Source organism: Rhagoletis pomonella, unplaced genomic scaffold (assembly GCF_013731165.1).
Source record: "Rhagoletis pomonella isolate Grant_MI unplaced genomic scaffold, Rhpom_1.0 Rhpom_scaffold_00004, whole genome shotgun sequence".
In the NCBI taxonomy this organism is placed as follows: Eukaryota; Metazoa; Arthropoda; class Insecta; order Diptera; family Tephritidae; genus Rhagoletis; species Rhagoletis pomonella.
In genome coordinates this window covers 46,765,033-46,782,783 of record NW_023458558.1, presented here as the reverse complement: position 1 = coordinate 46,782,783, position 17,751 = coordinate 46,765,033, and the positions used below count along the sequence as shown (strand labels likewise).

At 36.3% G+C, this 17,751-nt stretch overlaps 2 protein-coding genes across 2 annotated transcripts in view; both read left to right on the top strand.

Annotated features, from left to right (window-relative positions):
• Positions 1-528, top strand: part of LOC118738241 — a 14,060-nt gene extending 13,532 nt beyond the window's left edge. Inside the window, exon 4 of the mRNA XM_036469167.1 lies at positions 493-528. Coding sequence (XP_036325060.1) covers positions 493-528 — 36 coding nt within the window. The remainder of the gene's footprint in view (positions 1-492) is intronic.
• Positions 529-1,052: 524 nt separating this feature from the next.
• Positions 1,053-16,584, top strand: LOC118737655. The gene is made up of 10 exons (XM_036468310.1): positions 1,053-1,927; positions 10,713-10,900; positions 10,979-11,181; positions 13,195-13,325; positions 13,406-13,880; positions 13,947-14,104; positions 14,180-14,381; positions 14,449-15,560; positions 15,880-16,081; positions 16,155-16,584. The coding sequence occupies exons 1-10, from the start codon at positions 1,825-1,827 to the stop codon at positions 16,453-16,455; spliced, it is 3,075 nt and encodes a 1,024-aa protein (XP_036324203.1). The 5' UTR covers positions 1,053-1,824; the 3' UTR covers positions 16,456-16,584.
• The last annotated feature ends 1,167 nt before the right edge of the window (positions 16,585-17,751 follow it).

The following is a 17,751-nucleotide window of genomic DNA, read 5'->3' as shown; positions in this document are numbered from 1 at the left end:
ACGTACTATTTTCTTCTTTTTTTCTATTCTAATTTAATATCTTTTAATTCTTAGATTTCATTGTTCAAACAAATTTTTTTCTTTTTAATTTCATTCAGTTTTCAGAAATAATTTTATTTATTTTCATTTTGATTTATTTTGGAGCGACTTTATGTCATCCCTTATCAAGTTTGGTTTGGAGAGAAACCAGTTGCGGCATTGTGCCATCTTCGGTGTAATTTTTCTCACAGGACATTAACATTTTCTTTTGTTGTGCTCTGTCCCGGCAAACGTGCAACATTTTCTCCTCTTTGTTAATGAGTAAGTGTGAATATTGCCCAACAGATTTTGATTCATATTTTGCAATAATTATTCTTCATAAATAATTTTTTTTTATGTAGTGGAAATGAGTTTTATAATTTCATTCGAACTAGTAAAACAAATTTAGAATAAGTTTGTGCAGTAAAGAATTTTCAAATTGGCATTTTTTTTTTGTTCTTTTTTCATATGCAGAATGCAAACATTTTACAAGGCGTAGGGGAACATTAACATAATGTTGCCATATACTGGGGCTACATTTTAATTGAGAAAAGAAAACGCTTTAAATCCTCTAATGCAATTTACCATTATAATACCACTGTAGTGCGCATCATGAAGCCTTCCTAGCACCAATATTTACAAACAAAATATATTATTACACCTGTGAATTTTTGTTGTGTTGCCACAGGTAACTGACCAGGCACTGAAGCGGCCAAAACAGAGAGCGTTAAGAGAGCGCAAGCTAGTGAGCGCAATGGGAAGCAGAAAATCAAAAAACTAGAATAAAAGTAAGCAAGGAAGTAGCAACGTAAATAACAACAACAACAACATTTAAATACTGCATCAAAGCGGAACTATAGTAAAGAATAAACTTATGAATGAGGGGAGTAGCTATGTAGCTCTGGGTTGCAACGCTCGCTCATGCAAACTTGTATCCATATGGAAGTGAATTGCCTGGCTGAGTACGCAGGTAAGCGAGTTTAAATGATTCAGTTCTAAATTGACATTCAACGGTGTGTGCGGCAAAAAATTGTATTAAGCGGAAAAGCGCGGAAAAATTGTTGACTAACTAAAAGGGGGAAAAAATTATAGAATGCAAACAGCTCTGCCTCATATTTTTTTGTAATATACATATGTATATGTATGTACGTATGTATGGAAGCATGCATGTGCACTGGTGTGTATACATGTGTGAGTGGCCAATGCTTGAAGTGAAATTTTTTGAAGTGTAATAAATGAAATGTTTGTTTAGGCAAGCTAATCGTCAAAGCGAGTTAGCAGTGCGAAAATTTGAAATTGTTAGGAAGAGCGCTAAAAATATGCAATGCGCTAGATTTAAGTTAAATTCTTTGTGAAAGTGAAAATTTCAATATTTTGAGCGATTTATAATTTACGTGTTAAATCCAAAAACAGAATAGCCAAAGTCTTGTGCCTTAAGAAAAACAAAGGGTGTAATAAAAAATAAAAATAAAATAAATAAAAAAGATCATGCCATTTGCTATGGTTTAAAAGGCAAGTATGTATTCCAAAAAATTAACTTACAATGTCTAACCAAAGAAAGAAAATGCGTTTAAAATGTTAAACTTGCATCAAAGTATTGCTGCATTCACCCCTACTTGCACTCCTGCCTGTCATCTATATATATCACCTATCATCTCAACACCATTTACGGAAAGTGACGTCAATTTCGAGCACCGAAAACCATTAAAAGTTCATCAATTATTTAACATTGGCGCATTAAGTGGCTGACCTATCGTCGCTCCTCTCTTCTGGCTAACCAACCGAAAATCATCACTCGCTGTCAACATGTTGGCCAAAAATGCGCTATTAACTGTGTTGGCTCTAAAGGCGCTGTGGATTGCCAGCTGCGTCGCGGATACTGGCCTGCCGCTCATACAAATAAGTCATGGTAGGTTGACTCAACTGAGTAAAAATTATATTTCTAGTAACAGTTATTATGATTTTTTATTTTTTTTTTGGAATAGAAAATGGACATTGTTAAAACATACATATGTAAATCTCAGTTTTTTTCTGATTTTCTCTCATTAAATAACGAAATATTTAGTAAAAGTGAAGTGTCCAAATTGTTTGTATAAAAATGTTCACACTTTGTTTTTTTTTATAGTGCGGTCGTCATTATTGAAACGGGCGAACGCCTGTATGTTGAAGGGCAAGTTTTTGTGTCCCAATTGACTTTTTGACAATTGAGCTTTGTGTCAAGTTGACCCCTGTCGTTCTGCGTGGCTGATTGAGACTTTGACGACGGCGCAAATGAAATCAAGTTTTGTTTTGTTCTAGTCATTGTTATTTAGTAACGAAAAGCATCAATTTTGTGGAATATTAAAATACATATAAGCATTGGGCGTAGAGATTCAAATTTGGCAAATAAATATATGTATGTATGTACCTATTTTGTACTATAAAAGAATTGAAATTTTCGGAATTACATATATGTACATTAGGGTGGTGCAAAATAAGTAATGTCGGAATTTAAATGCTCTCACCCTGTGGGATTGTTCTATATCGAAAAAATATACCCCTATATTTTGATTTTTAAATCAAAAAATATTTAGTGGTCGCTCTAAGCGCACAAAAATTTCCATATATTTTATATGGAGGAAAAAAAACTTTCCGTAGAGATGGTATAGCATTTTTGGAAATTAATATTTTTCAATTGGAAAAATCTCGTTTTCTTCAGGAGAATATCAATAGCAATACCCAATTGTTTATGTAACCATTTTTTAATACTAACGATTTTTTATTGGTGCCCCCATTGCACTTTTTGCGGTTTTCGGGGGACCTACAAATTATAGTTACTATGAAAAAATGGTTGTGAATCTCCTGAAGAGAACCATATTTTTTTTTTTTACCATTTCTACGAGGTGTTTTTTTCTCCATATAAAATACATGGAAAACTTTGATAGCTTCGGGCGACCTCTAAATATTTTTTGATTTCAAAATAAAAAAATAGGGGTATATTTTCGGTATAGAACAATTCTAGGGGGGAAGGGAGCATACAAATCCCGACTTTATTTTTCACATGTATTTTTGGACCACCATAATGTGAGTGTACATCCAGCAAATTTATATTTATAGGCGCGGAATCTTTGTTTTGTTTGCTTAATTTTATCAGCAAAACAAAATGCTGTGTTTTAATGGAAATTAAGTTTTAGTATAAATGCGGTTATATAAACACGTCGTTTGGATTAGTTACGACAAAAAATAGTAAGGCCAGTTTTCGGTGTGCGTATTAACCCTATTTGCTTTTTGATTGTATTGAAATCGACATGCCACTGTGGTGAAAACCCTATGACGCAAATAACTTTGAGGGATATCAATAGACTGATTTACCTTAGAAGAGTTCGTGTTACAACAAGATGCATTCCACTTTTTTACGACTGCGTATCGAAATTACAAAAATCTATGTAACGTGGAAATCCAAGTAGTCCACTAATAAAAGGCATCCTAAGAGTTTCCTTATAAATTCAACGTCTTCATAAATTTTTTTTTTTTAATTAGGTGCAAATGGAGGGAAATGTTTTTTTTACTGAAAAAACGAAAAAATTTTACCTAACAAATCGGAGATGCTCTATCTTTTAATGGAATTACCGACTTCCGGTTTCGACCGACAGATTCGGATTCTGAGAATAAAAAAGCTTATCTTTTGTTTGAAACCTTTTTTTCGGAAGTGCCCTTTTCAACCTCTAACTGACCTTCGAACTTCAACTTGTCTGAGACTTCTGAAATGAGGGAAAATTCATTTATTGGGAAACGGGAAAATAGGAATCACCAAAGTTGGTTTTACGCGATAGTACCGGCAAGGAGCAGCATCTCCCTTCAAATGGTTTTGAAAAAGTACGCTGAGGTTCCAAATTCTATATCAACTTTTTGTCAAGTTTTTATTATTATTTCATGCAGCGTTAGCGTTAGAAATAACTGATTTTTGCTCAGATGACAAACCAGTTTAAGCTTAAAAAATCTGCATAAAAGTATTTAAAAATCTTTTCAACGGAATCATAATAATGAGGCTTTTGTTGCTGTTTTCTAACTTTTTTCAAAGATTGGTTCAAGAAAAACTTGAATAACTGGGTAAAAACTATTACGATTTTTGACTTGTGAGATATCAGTGGAAAGGTATTTTCCTACTATTTTTATTACTGTGCAAAACAAAACTAATTCACTTCCTATTTTTTTTTTCAAATACCAATACATCTTAATTGAACTTGGAATGACGCCCGTTCATCCAACCATTCCTTTTCATATTTTGAATGAGTTTATATGCAAAGAAATAAAAATGGCGAGAAAACACCTTTCCAATGATACTACACAAGTCTAAACCGGAACAGTTTTGGTCTAGTTATTCAAGTTTCTCTTATACCAATATTTGAAATAGTTAAAATAAGCATCAAAAATCTCATTATTACGATTCCGTTGAACGTTTTTTTTTAAATATTTGTATGCAAAAAATTCTTTAATAAACTATTTTTACTTATAAAAAACTCTACTTTAGGAGATATTTTCAAATCGGTCCAGCTCTCGTAAATCTTAATATTTTTCCGAAATATTTTGGTGCAAGTTTTAAGTTATAATAGACTTTATAATTACAATGGAAACACAGTACCCATTTTTTTATGGTTAGTGATGCAGTCTAGTGTATTTACGACGTGTACGACGTTTTAGCACAATCACATGCTTTATAAACACATATGCCAGTTTATTTACTGGTCGCATGTTCAATCAACTTTCTTTTGATTTTCTTCTGACCTGACATGCGCTTAAGCATAAATAAATAAATAATTTTGTCAATTTAGATATGCAACTGCCGGCAAGTTGAAGAAGTGTTAATTTATCCACCATATGTTTTATATTTATATTTGGGGCAATCAATAATATTAACGATACAAAAACTAGAATTCTGTCAAAACTGGACAATATGTTCATTAGAAATGCAGGCTTATGTACATTAGGGTGTTCCCACCCTCTAGTATTGTTCTATACCGAAAAAAACATGCAACTGCTTCTATACTCAAGCGCACTTATGCACAAGGCAATATATCTTTGTTCACATAACTGTGGTTTGTAACATCCTCGGAATGAAAAGAGAAATCGGTTAAGTCGTGACTGTTTGTCAGCCGATCCGTCCGTTTGTGCACACGATAACTCTAGTAAAAATTGAGATATATTAACGAAACTTTGTTCGTGTATTTCTTCCCATATAACGGTAGCCATAAAAAATCGTTGGTATTAAAAATAGTAAAAAAAAAACAATTGGGTATTATTACGGCAAGTATCTTGAAGGAAACAGAGTTTTCCGATCGAAAAATATTGATTTTTCAGAATTGTATACTATTCCTACGAAAAATTGTTCTTTTTTTCGCCAAATAAAATACATGGAAAACTTTAAGTGACCTCTAAATATTTATTGATTTCTAAATAAAAATACAGGGGTATATTATTTCGATATAAAACAATCCTGGGGAGCATTAAAATTCGAACTTTACTTTTTCACACGCATTTTTGGACAAACCGAATGTACGTATTTATTAGAAAAGAACATATGTACATTACGTATTATCTATATACAAATATCTAACAAAAGGTTCGCAATAAAGAAGAAGAAAAAAAAATTTACAAATAACACATATTGTGCCCTAACCAACAAATTTTTTATTTCACTGGAGAAGCAAAAAACATTATAAAGTCAGTATCAAAAACAGGTTAAAACGTGTCATGTAACTACGTTGTTTTTGGAACTAATGTTGTTTACGCTGATTTCAACCATTCCAAAATTATTTGGTATAAATAAAAACCAAAGCCAATAAAAGAGGTCAACTTTTCTATTTCTTATTTGTTTAATATCTCGGAAACTACTTAACCGTTTAAAAAGTGATTGATGCTAATTTCAACATAATTTAAATACCTTTTATGCGACGGATATACTATAACCACTTTTAAAACTAATTTTATATAAACGACATTTAAAAAAAATATATTTATATTTTTTTGTGTTTCTTCGTATTATCGGACTAATGATATAAAAAAGCATATAAATTATATTCACACATGAAAGATAAATTAATTACTTTTATCTTGGCGTCATCAGGTTTTTAATAGGTTATGTTGTTTAGAAAATATTAATATTAAAAAAAAATCCAAAAACTTAAATTTAACCACATTTTTGGTTTTCGCATAGCTAAATTGTTGATGCTCTACACATATGTATGTGCACGGAACGACCTCGGACTATTTCTCATTAAATCAGATCGTCGGAAAGTTGGTTGCATTTTTGGATTATGAAAGACACAAACCAAATCCAGTAAAAAAAGGTTGCATTCCCATAAACTCTAAATAAAAGTGGTGTTTAAGGAGAGTTTAGCGAAATTTTTTGTATGGTAAACTCCGAGTTTAAGTGTAGAGTTTAGCGTTAAACTCCAAAATGGCCAGTAAACTCCAGTTTTTGACTCAATGAGAACGTAATATAATGGACTTTAAATAATATTCACCAGGGAAACGAATTTTACTACCCCTCAGCGAATCAACGCTTCGTTTTGTATTTAAACGTCGCCGATTCAAAATTATTGTAACGTTCGCAATAACAATAAATAAGTCTCAACGTGAGACCCTAGCATGGCCAGCTATGTCTCAAGGTGAGACCCTAGCATGGCCAGCGATGTAGTATACGTATTGATATTGAGTATGATCTTGCTAAAATACCAAAGTTAGAGCTAACTACCAATGCATGTGGTCTTTAGAATAAAGAAATATGCAGATTTTTTAGACTACGGAACACCCCGATCTTCGGGGATTGTTACTAGTCACTTCTATTTCATAAAACTGCTCTAAAGCTAGAGCGAATTATGCATGTTTCATATTGATTTCTGGTTGCACGGACCAAACCCATTGAGATTGGGTTTTTATTCGCCTGCCGAACATTTTTGTTGATCAGTGTTATTTGTCGAATAACGTGTTTGTAACCTAATTTTTTTGTAATTAAATGCTTATGCGTCAATCAGTGGCAACAAATTAAATACTTTCCCCATAACAAGTGTACGCCCAATATGTGTATGTATTTGAATATGCGGATAATTGCGGATGTTTGTATTTTATTTGTAATATGTATTAAATAATAATTTGCCAGAGTAAATTATTACCTACAAGCTATGCTTTTTTGTTTGTGAAAAATTGTGGCTTAAAGCTTTGTTGATTATTTTTCTTTTTTGGCTCTGTAACTGCCTTAGCGATTTGGGCCGAGTCCAAAACAGCTCGATAGTCGTTTCCCATCTGTGCCATTTGATGCCAATTGGAAATGCCAAGTGAAGCGAAGCCATTCTCCACCTGGTTTTCGCAACGGAGAATAGGCCTAGGTATTCCTCTGTTACCGGCATCGCGACCCGCGTTGAATACTTTCAGAACTGGAGCGTTTCTGTCCATTTGTACGTCATGACTAAGCCATCGTAGCCGCTGTATTTCAATTCGCTGCTGTGGTGGAAACACCAACAACGAAAATGAGGAAAAGCAAAATCTTAATATTTTGAAGTGACTAGAATGCACTTTAATTCCAAGAATACATACATACTAGGGCGGGTCGATTTGTAGAGGCCCAAACAAAAATTAACAGAGGCACATCGCGGTTATGATTATTTGGATCATTGGCTCGCAATTGATTTTAGAGCTATGGTTTCTTGGGCAAAAGCAAAAATGCTTGAAATGACCCAAATAACCGTAGTCGCGATGTGCTTTTGAAGCAAAAAATTTGACCCGCCCTAATACATACATACGATTTTTCGAATTTGGAGCAGTCAAAGAATGTAGCATGTTGCTTTTACGAATGTCGACTTAGAAACTTCATGGTGATCGATATTGAAAAGAATTGTTCACTGGCATTGTGCACTGACCCCTTGTGAACAAAAAATAAATAAAAAAATTTAAAAACTGGTCCAGTTATTCTAATGCCTTGTCACTACCAATGAGCTTCTTTGAAATTTTACTGGCATTAAATAACCCACCTTACCAAGTCTACGAAGAGCTTATACCCCAAAGGGTGTTGGGGAAACAATCCACTTCAGTACAGATTGTTACCTAAGCATCTAGTTAATATTTCCGGTGGGCTATAATAGCGAAATTATGCCAATTGATCAAACAACAAGTCAACCCTTAGCAGTGAAAGATTTCTATTGTAAAAATTACTAGATACATATTTTATTTATGTTTGTACAACCTATACAACATAACAACCACATATAACTAATATAACGTTGGCAACAATTGACGATTTGTCGATAAACAAAGTCTGGAAAATTTGCGAATATTTCTATAGTTACCAAAAAATGTATAAAAAAAAAACAACTAATATTCAACAGCTTGCAATAAGCGAGTAAAACAATAAGAATTCAAAATATTTTTTATGAGAAAATAACACGACAGTTTGTATGCCTCAATACACACATAAGAAATATGTATGCATGTATTTGCCTTTATGGACAATATCGCTTATCTTCTAAGCGATTTTGGCCGAGTTCAAGAAAGAACGCCAGTTATTTCTCTTCTGTGCCAACTGATGCCAATTGGAAATGGCGAGTGAAGCCAAGTCCTTCTCTTCTTGGTGTTCCATCGCAGTGGGGGTCGGCTTCCCTCTTTCTCTACTATCAACCCATCATTCCATCGTTTCATCGTCTGCGGTACTCAGTGATATCTGATACTAATTTTGTGCACATAATTTAAAAAATTAGTATACATATTCACATGTATTCAGGTTTACAGACGGTTTTGCGGTCGCTGAATTTGAATATGAAGCCAAAATAAAAAACAAAAAATCTTAAACACAATAATTGTGTTAAAAATAATAGTAAGAATGGTTTATGTTTATATTAATTATGAGTTAATGGGGTCGCTAAATTCGAAATTTAACCAAAGAGAGAATGGCCGTTCCAATATGGCGCCTGAAATTAAAGAAAATATGCTGAATTTGGAATATATTTATTATTATTAAATAAAAATGCTATTAAATTATAACATAATCATGTTTGTGTGGATCTTACACGAAATTGGTTGAAAAAAGTTAACTTAAAAAAAATTATCTTACGAAAAACTTTCAATATTATATGGTACCAAATCGCGATTTAAACAAAAGTTCGAACACGGTCGGATTCAATGTTTAGTATTATAGTTTAAAATACAATTATCTTGAAATAAACATAAATCTTTTATTGGTGAAACCTGGAGAAAATGACTTATGATATCTTCTTTAAACTCTTTTTATTAAAGAATTCACTTGAATATTTCATTAAATACCAATCAGTTGATCACACTAAAAAATTTTAAAATTCAACTTTATATAGAACTGACCTGTGGAAGTAAAACCCATTTCACAAAATTAAAATCGATCACCCCTATGGCTTTTGGCGTTCTTTTAAACGTTAGCATTACATTTTTACTTTTCAAAGCGCTGCGTCAACCAACACTTTCACACTGATCATGCTAGCTGATTAGCTAGCCCAAGAGAATAAAACCTCAAAATACTTTATTTTTGATTAATGGGCACGAATTGGTGACCAAATATCAATATTGAGCAGAGCTCTCTGAGAGCAGATGTGAGAGTCGAGTAGCGAATGCATTGGCCGTCTGTTGTGATTGCATCTTTTCGACGTAGAGCTTTCCTTGAATTTTTGGGAACACATTGTTTTCTACACAGGGGCGGGTGTCTATATCGGCTGCCACAAGATACTGGTCCGAGTCGATGTTTGGCCCTCGGAGTGTACGTAAGTATAAAACACTGGAAGCGTGCCTTCCGTCTATCACAACATAATCGTTTTGGTCTCCCGTTTTTCGAGATTAATGGATATTTTTATGCTTGAACCTAGTACTAATCATACTACCATGTTTCGGACTCCGGCGAAGTCGATAAGCCTCAGTTCGTTATCGGACGTTTCGTACTGCAGGCTGAATTTTCCCATGTTTGCGTCAAATATTAATATAAGGAACGGAAAGGACCCTTTCCTTGTCCACCTTGGCATTGAGGGCAGCGCTCTTAGAAGAGATCCTTGGATGCTTTATCGATGAGCGAGCTGGTGAAGAATCTCGCTTTGATGCGGATTGTGGCTGTGCGCTCGTCCCCCGGGGGGAACGACGGTACTCCTCGACGGAGTGGCTCTGCCGCCACAAATTCAACACCAAATTTGCGCTCCGATAGATGTCAGCGGTAGTAGATGTCACAAGGCCCCAGATGTTTCATACCTTGTCCCGTCCAAAACAATTTTTGTCCTTACGAGGACATCAAATAGCCGGGCAGAGCCACCTTCCAGATATTCCTGGTGCATGCCTTCAAATCATAGTTCTTTAACGTATGCCGTGGTCGTTATCAAAAGGGGGGCTCATCCGAGGCTTTATTTTTTTCACTGGAACGGATTTTTTTGGGGAGATGGGAAATGTTGCCCTTACCATGAAGTTGTACTTTGAAAAATGTTTGCTTTCTTTGTTTTTTTTTAAATACTCTTAGTAATAAAAGAAAAATTTTGTAACATCTAAATATTTATATGTATATGTATATGTACTAGAATGATGAACTAATTTATTATTGCTTTTTGAATATCAAAAACAAGAAAAACTTGTTTTCTGACTACTCGGTGAATTAAATCTGTTTTGCACAATTTATTTCCTGTTATAAAAATATGTATATACCAAAAATATTTTCGCAGACGATGACTTAGGCGACGATTATCCGGAGATGCGTGAAGAAGTACACCTTGAGGATTTCTTTTGGACCGGTTCTGGCGATGGCCCGCCCGATTATCTGAAGAAGGTGCATACTGGCATTAGCAAGGGAAAAGATGTGATTGTTAAAACAGAGACTGTAGTAGCAACGGTTTACGTCGATGGTAATAATGTAAGTCACGAGCACATATTTACATACACGACTTGTTTATACTTTGAATTCAATTTGCTCTCCTTCTGCCCTCCACAGGAAATTGATATACCGATTTGTTTGGATTGCCCGCCAGATGATGGTGGTGGCACTTGGGGTACGGGCGCTCTACCCCCACTCAACTATTCAGCAACAGATCGTAGATATTGGTTATTAACAGTAATGTCTGGTTTTTATACGCAGAAAGATAATCCATCGTTGGAGGAAAAGTTGGCGCGTTTATATCGATTGGCGTTTACGAGGTAGTAACTAAGTGCAGAAATTGCAAATTATTTGTTTCTCAATTATTATTTTTTATTTGGTTAATATTCTGTGCATTCAAACCTTATATTATGAAAAATATTACCATTAAGTATTTTATGAAAATTAAGAAAAAAATTGGCGTTTATATAACACTTAAACATTTTTGATACTATTTTTTTTTATAAACGTTATAACTTTTCGTGTTCATCCGATTTAAGTTTTTAATATCATAAATTAATCACTAAAAATTTAATTACTTTTGAAAACCATAAAAAAATAGAAGTCGCCATTTTGAAAATATGGGATCTTCAATTCCTTATTATTTTTCTACTATTTTGTTTTAAGTCTAAATTTCCTGGGCTTGCTTATTCTCCATTTGAGTTAAATTATTTTTAATCTCCTCAATAAGATCGAGTCCTTTTCGTTATCTCAGCTGAAATGCAAGTGAAGTTAGAGTTAATAAAAACCAAACCTGTTATTGTTTGTATAAATTTCTTTAGTTCAACGAATAACATTGGCATCTTCATCGCTGGAAATTGGAAAATAGTCAATAATTTAAGGATAATCGTTATCTTTTAGAAGTTTGGGGCGTGGTGCGCAGATCTCAAGCTCAAGAAAGTTTCGGCTGTTATGATCCCAGTCGGGAAAGTAGTAATGCATTACATGCGTGATAAATAATATAATGTATATTATAATAATAATAATATTACTGCTAACTATGTAATCAGCATTCTAATGTATTCAAAAAGTTCCAAAAATTTCATATTAAAACACATTCATTTCTCGATACTAGATAATGCAAAATTGAATACCCCACTTTTCTTAGGACATCGCCCTGGGAAAAAAATGCATTTTGGAATATAAAAAGGGTTGCTTTACTGATTATTTTTTCGATTGCGATGCACAATTCATTTTCCCACTGGGATGAGTTACCTTAGCCGCACTTAGGGTTTCTTACTTATCACCTCAAAGGATTTGGTCCTTTACGCTGTGTGCGACTACGTCTAAATTGTTACGTAAATAGAGAAAATCCTAAATAACTGGAAATTGTCGATAATGCAGTGAATAGGAACAATTTAGATTTTATTCGAGTATTCTTTTCAACCTAAATTAAACTGTAAAATATATTTGGGCGAGCGATTAAGCGAACAATAATTTTTTTTTAGAAGTTTTAATTAATTTTTATCACAAAATATAAAATTTTCAGAAAAACGTCAGTATGCCTTAGATTTTGGATTAGGGCCCTTTGAGCTAGAAAAAAAGAATAAGTGATCGTGGTTCGCCCCTTATTCCTGATTTTCATGGCATAAATTCTTTTTTTTTTTTGCTGCAAATTGAAAGGAGAGGTGCTACGGGTGCTAGGGGGGTGGTAAAAGTGGAATTTTAGATATGTTCAAAAGCGTAATTTTCGAAAATTATTGAACCGATTTTGAAAAGGTGGATATGGTTGGAAATGCAATTTTTTTTTGCAATTAATTTGCACATTTTTTTTATACCGCCATAATTAATGGAAGAGGGCGGACAATGTCCACTTTTTATTTATTTATTTTTTCAAGCTGAACGGGCCCGATTCTTTACTTATGCCCAAACAATTTAGGTTATCAAACGAACTCGCACAGCTTTAGCTGTTGATTACCTAAATTTTGCAAGGGCTGGAAATTTTCAGTGGGCTAGGTACTAAAATTTAGGTCAACTCGCACACAGCGTTAAAGCTTCACTTTAATCTCATTGCCATACTTATCTAAGTATGGCTTAAAATCAAGTGCGTATTATAAGTACGAACGTTTAACCGCTTTTACTTAAGGAAATATTGCAGAATCCGAATAGTCTCTCAATAAATTAAGTTGATTTTTTGTGAGGAAAAGAACCGTACTTCATTGCAGACCCGTTAAACATAAAAAAAAACTTTAGGGTTTATATCGCCATCACCAAATGCAGGGGATCTTTGATAAAACTTAAGTATAATACGAGCACTATACTTATTCTGGTTTTCCGATATTTTCCAATCTCAGGCAACAGTCAAAGCACTTGGGTATCAATGGTGCGCAACAAATCGCCGGAATAGCAGTATCAGCGGGTGGCAGGAACAGGCGTGGTCATCAGAAAACCGGCGCGCCACCATTTGAGTCCACAACGCTAAAAGGTATGTAACGAGTTATTAATATTAATTAATTTTGACACTAAGTGCACCACATACACACTACTTTCATCAATTACAAACAGAACTCGACGGTGACGCCGAGATGCTCGACATGGCTGGCGGCGATGTGCCAGCTAATCCGCGATCCTTACAACCAAAACGGAATGTCAACAGAAACACTGAGTGGGAAACGTCTTCTGAAGAAAACGGTGATTCTTTCTCTAGCACAAGCACAACTGAAACTTATGATTACTCTATGTCAACTATTTTCGAAATAAATGGTACACACGAAGAAAGCGTCAGTATACCACCCATACCCTACATGACTATAGTGCCATGGGAGCTGATACAGCAGGATGCGAGATCAGAAAAACTTCAGGCCACGGCAGCGCTTTTGGATGCACAGGCTTCATTGGTACCGCTGCAACCACAAAACCCTTTGCTGCGTATCGCGCAAGTACGTGTGGTCATCCATAATATCACACGCTTGACAGAGCAGGAACTACGGCGGGGCCTACAGAGTGTGGGAGGATACGATGAGGATGTCAATGAGAAAATGTGAGTGTTTGAGGCAGAGTAGAATTTGCAGAGTCAATTGTGTTTTTCGCTACTCATTTTTTGCAGCGATCAACGTCCCATCGCAAATCAAACCGAGCTTATCTATTCCGTATTCGTTAATGGTCGTCCAGTGTTAGCTGTAACGGCGGCTAACGACATGAAGTTGGTGTCCGAGACAGAGGCGGCTAATATCATTGGGCAGGAGGTCTATATGAAAGCTGAACGTAAGCGAGGCATAGTAAATATTTTAGTTCAATGGAAGACCGAACTTAACTATTTTACCGTTTAATGGTCCACAGCATATCTGCGCGAGCCGCAGGCCACACCTTTAGCACCGGCCATACGCAGCGGTCAAGCGGGTTTCATAGATTCCATACAAAATAACACAGCTCTGGTTGTGGTTACTTCGGTAGCGATTTTATTGTTGCTGCTGCTTCTAGTAGCTCTTTTACTTATGGGTCGTTCGCGTGTGCGCGAGAAACATAGATTGGAGGAACAAAGGTACTTTTAATATCTCTATTCTCTTTTAATTTTTAATTTTCTAATTGCATACATTTTACACGCACAGGACAACAAGTCGCAATGAGCTACTCGCCGAACTGCAATCAGGGCGCGGCGCTTCCACTGAAACTGGTTTGGACACAGGCCGCTCAACCGCACACTCACGTGACGTTGGCGTGCAGAACTTCTCCTTCGAACACGACGGCAACCGGCATACGCGTGAGCCACGTATCAACTTCCCCAGCCCGCCAAGAGAACGTGAATATCGTCGTGATTCGCTTACCTCCTCGGAAAATACATCGGACTCTTCAGTCTACTGCCCCATTAATCCACCAGCACCAGATGTTCAACGCATGCTTGATGAAAAGGCTGCAACTCTATTCGAAAAACAACGTCGCAGGCATGCACACCAGCACGAGTACGATCAAGCAGAAGGTCGCGAGAACGCTGTTTACACTACTGTAATTACAGAAAAGAAACATGATAAGACACGTCGCAAGACGAAACGACGATATCTCTCAGAAAACCGTGTGGGTTCTTTAGAGACCAGCCCACGCACACACCATGCAGCCCAATCTTCAGGCGATGAAGTTGTCAGCGGCTCGCTGGACGACGATCAATTAAGCCCCGCATACGCAAATTTCGAAAAGAATGAATCATTCAATCCGCACAACAACTATCATCGCAACAAATTGTTGCACCAAAAGAGCATGTATGGCGATAAGGATGACGGCGAACAGCTACAGCCAACAGAAGCTATAAATAAAGAGATCATACGCGCACTTCAGCCGACAGAAAGATCTTCTGATACCGGCAGCATTGGTTCGTTCTTATCGATGGCTTCTGTGAAAGCATTCCCGAAAAGTTCACTGCCACAGCCATTGAATCGAGTCTTAGACCCGGTCTTCGTTACATACTACGATAATGTTGAAGATCCCACTGCGAAGAAACAGTCCTCTAGCGCTCGTCCGTTGCCAAAACAGCAGAGCAGGCACGACACTTTAGACGCCACAACAATAGCAACCATAGAAAATTTCACCACACCGAAAGCGCCATCGTCGCACGCGCATTTAGGCGCTTCGCAGAGTGATAATCCCGATCCGGGCGTTGTCGGGCCCATAGTTTGGGAAAGGCATAAGAAACGTTTGAATGAGACATTAGATGCTGATGCTGATGCGGGTAATGATGTTGGGGATAACCACAAAGAAGGGGAAAGGGAACGTTATTGATTATTGAGTGCTCGTAGAAATTATTGTAGCCAAGCGTAGACTAGAGACTTCCACCACCGTAGCTAATGAGATACAAATGTAGACAAAAATTTTATATATTGATTGATTGCATGATTGATTGATTGCTCGAATACTAAACGTATGCGCATAAACAGACAGCCAAACAGCCAAACAGCTCAACACTTGACACTCCCAAGCTAAATGCAAAATCTTCCCTATTCTACATTCTTCCTCTTCTTGTCTTCTTCTATTTCATACCATTCCAATAGACGATATGATAAAGAGATTTGACGAAAGGTACGGCAATAATCCGGGAGCGATAAGAAATCATTATGAGGATTTGCTTGAAAGCGCCATGCAAATGTATTCCAGTCAAGATGACTTGCCGATGCCGTTGCCGACTCGCGACTTCAGCCACAAGCGTAAGCCAACCAAGTGGGAGAATCGCGGTTCGTCGGCAGGAGTGACAAGGTTAGTATAGCTTTTTTCTCACTTCGGTTGTACATAAGTACATTTTTTTTGACGATTCAATTTCTTATCTTAGTCTCGCTGCACGCCTACATAAGGGCGAGGCCCGCCCGGCTACTGCGCAGCCAGCGAAAACCAGCAAATCTAATCAGTCCACTCAACCACCTTCGCCTGCTAGCGGCGCTTGGGGTGGCAGTATTTACGGTTCACATTCACCACTCACCCGTCCATTTAGCGCTGGACCCATTCAACGCTCGGAAACGTTTCAGGTAGTTGGTCCACCCAGATCGGCGTCAAATCGCTCGGATTTGTCAGCGGAGCCTCTTATTGAGGCTATTAAGAGCGAATTGCGTAGATATAAGGATGAGCATAATTAAAGTGTTCATATATAGGATTAATGAAAAATAGATACATATCGACTTTTGTGTAATAAATAAGCAAACACGCTGCACAAATTTACTTCAAAATAGCACAAAATATAAATAAGTATCTACTTTTATTTTAAAATTTCGAGTGTACAATAAAATATATTGTTTAGGATTTAAATATAACCGATTTTATGTAGTTTTTCAGAAGAGAGTTAGCTTTCTGCAAATAAATCAATAGATACAAATCTAACGGGGGATTTGTATTTATTGATTTTTAAGTTGTAGCTAATTCTGTGCTTGTGAAGATGAAAGAAAGCGCCCAGAGGCGAAGTTATACCGGTAGAGCTGTTCAAAGCCAGCAGCGAACAATCAACAGGCTGAACTTCTTAAGCGCAATTAGAATCGTAGGATGCTTTGCCCTATCCATAAAAAAGGTGATCCTGCTGTTTGCGTTAATTACTGCGCAATAAGCCTTCTCAGCATTGCTTATAAATTCTACTCGAGGGTACTGTGTGAAAGACTGAAGCACTTCATAAACCGAAGTTTCCAACCTGTCAGTATGGTTTCAGGCCGTTCGTGCTGTAGCGAAAGTTGTGTAACTTAAGAGATATTGTTTGACTACCTCCTACATGCTAGCTAAAACCGGGTACACCTACTAATGGAAATCACTTTACATCACCTACCCTCGCTCAGTCACCTAAATATAGAATTAAACCTTGGAGGAACATTTAAAAATCTTGCCAGACGGATAATACTTTTCTGCATTGAAAGAAAATACATACCAAAGGACTAGAAAATGTTTAGCGCTTGCCAAAAAGTGTATCGTGGCAGGTTTAAGGTCAGGTCTTCACATTTTTGGTAGAACTAAAGACTAACAAATGGCATACACGATATCTTATGGGTCAGCCAAGTTAGCCTAACTTAACCTTCGTTCAACATTGAGGAAGTTTATCGAGTAAGACTTTCTTCCAGGGATGCTTGGAAATGGTCCAGGGTAAACCAAAAGGTCTCTACTGTTGTCTACAGTTATGGGTTTAAATGAACACTGCGCTGGTTGCGACTACCTGACTTTGTTGCCAGCATAGTCCAAGTGAATGTTTCAATATATTTAAATGTAAGTGACATAGAAGGCCTACCCCTCCGTTGAATGGCTGAGACAAGATGGAGCAGTACTTCCAACTAAAAAAATGTGACAAATCAAAAGACAACAACTCCTGAATAGTAAAACTTTGATAGCCATAAACGTGCGGCTTTTTGCCATTACCTCTGCAAACATCCATCTTATCGAATCGAAGTTTTTGGAAT

Bases quoted from the DNA above. Each gene is read 5' to 3' on its own strand.
- LOC118737655 (XM_036468310.1), top strand. From the start codon at position 1,825: ATGTTGGCCAAAAATGCGCTATTAACTGTGTTGGCTCTAAAGGCGCTG. The intron at 13,326-13,405 runs GTATGTAACGAG...AATTACAAACAG, and splicing joins TGAGTCCACAACGCTAAAAG to AACTCGACGGTGACGCCGAG. The intron at 14,382-14,448 runs GTACTTTTAATA...TTACACGCACAG, and splicing joins CATAGATTGGAGGAACAAAG to GACAACAAGTCGCAATGAGC.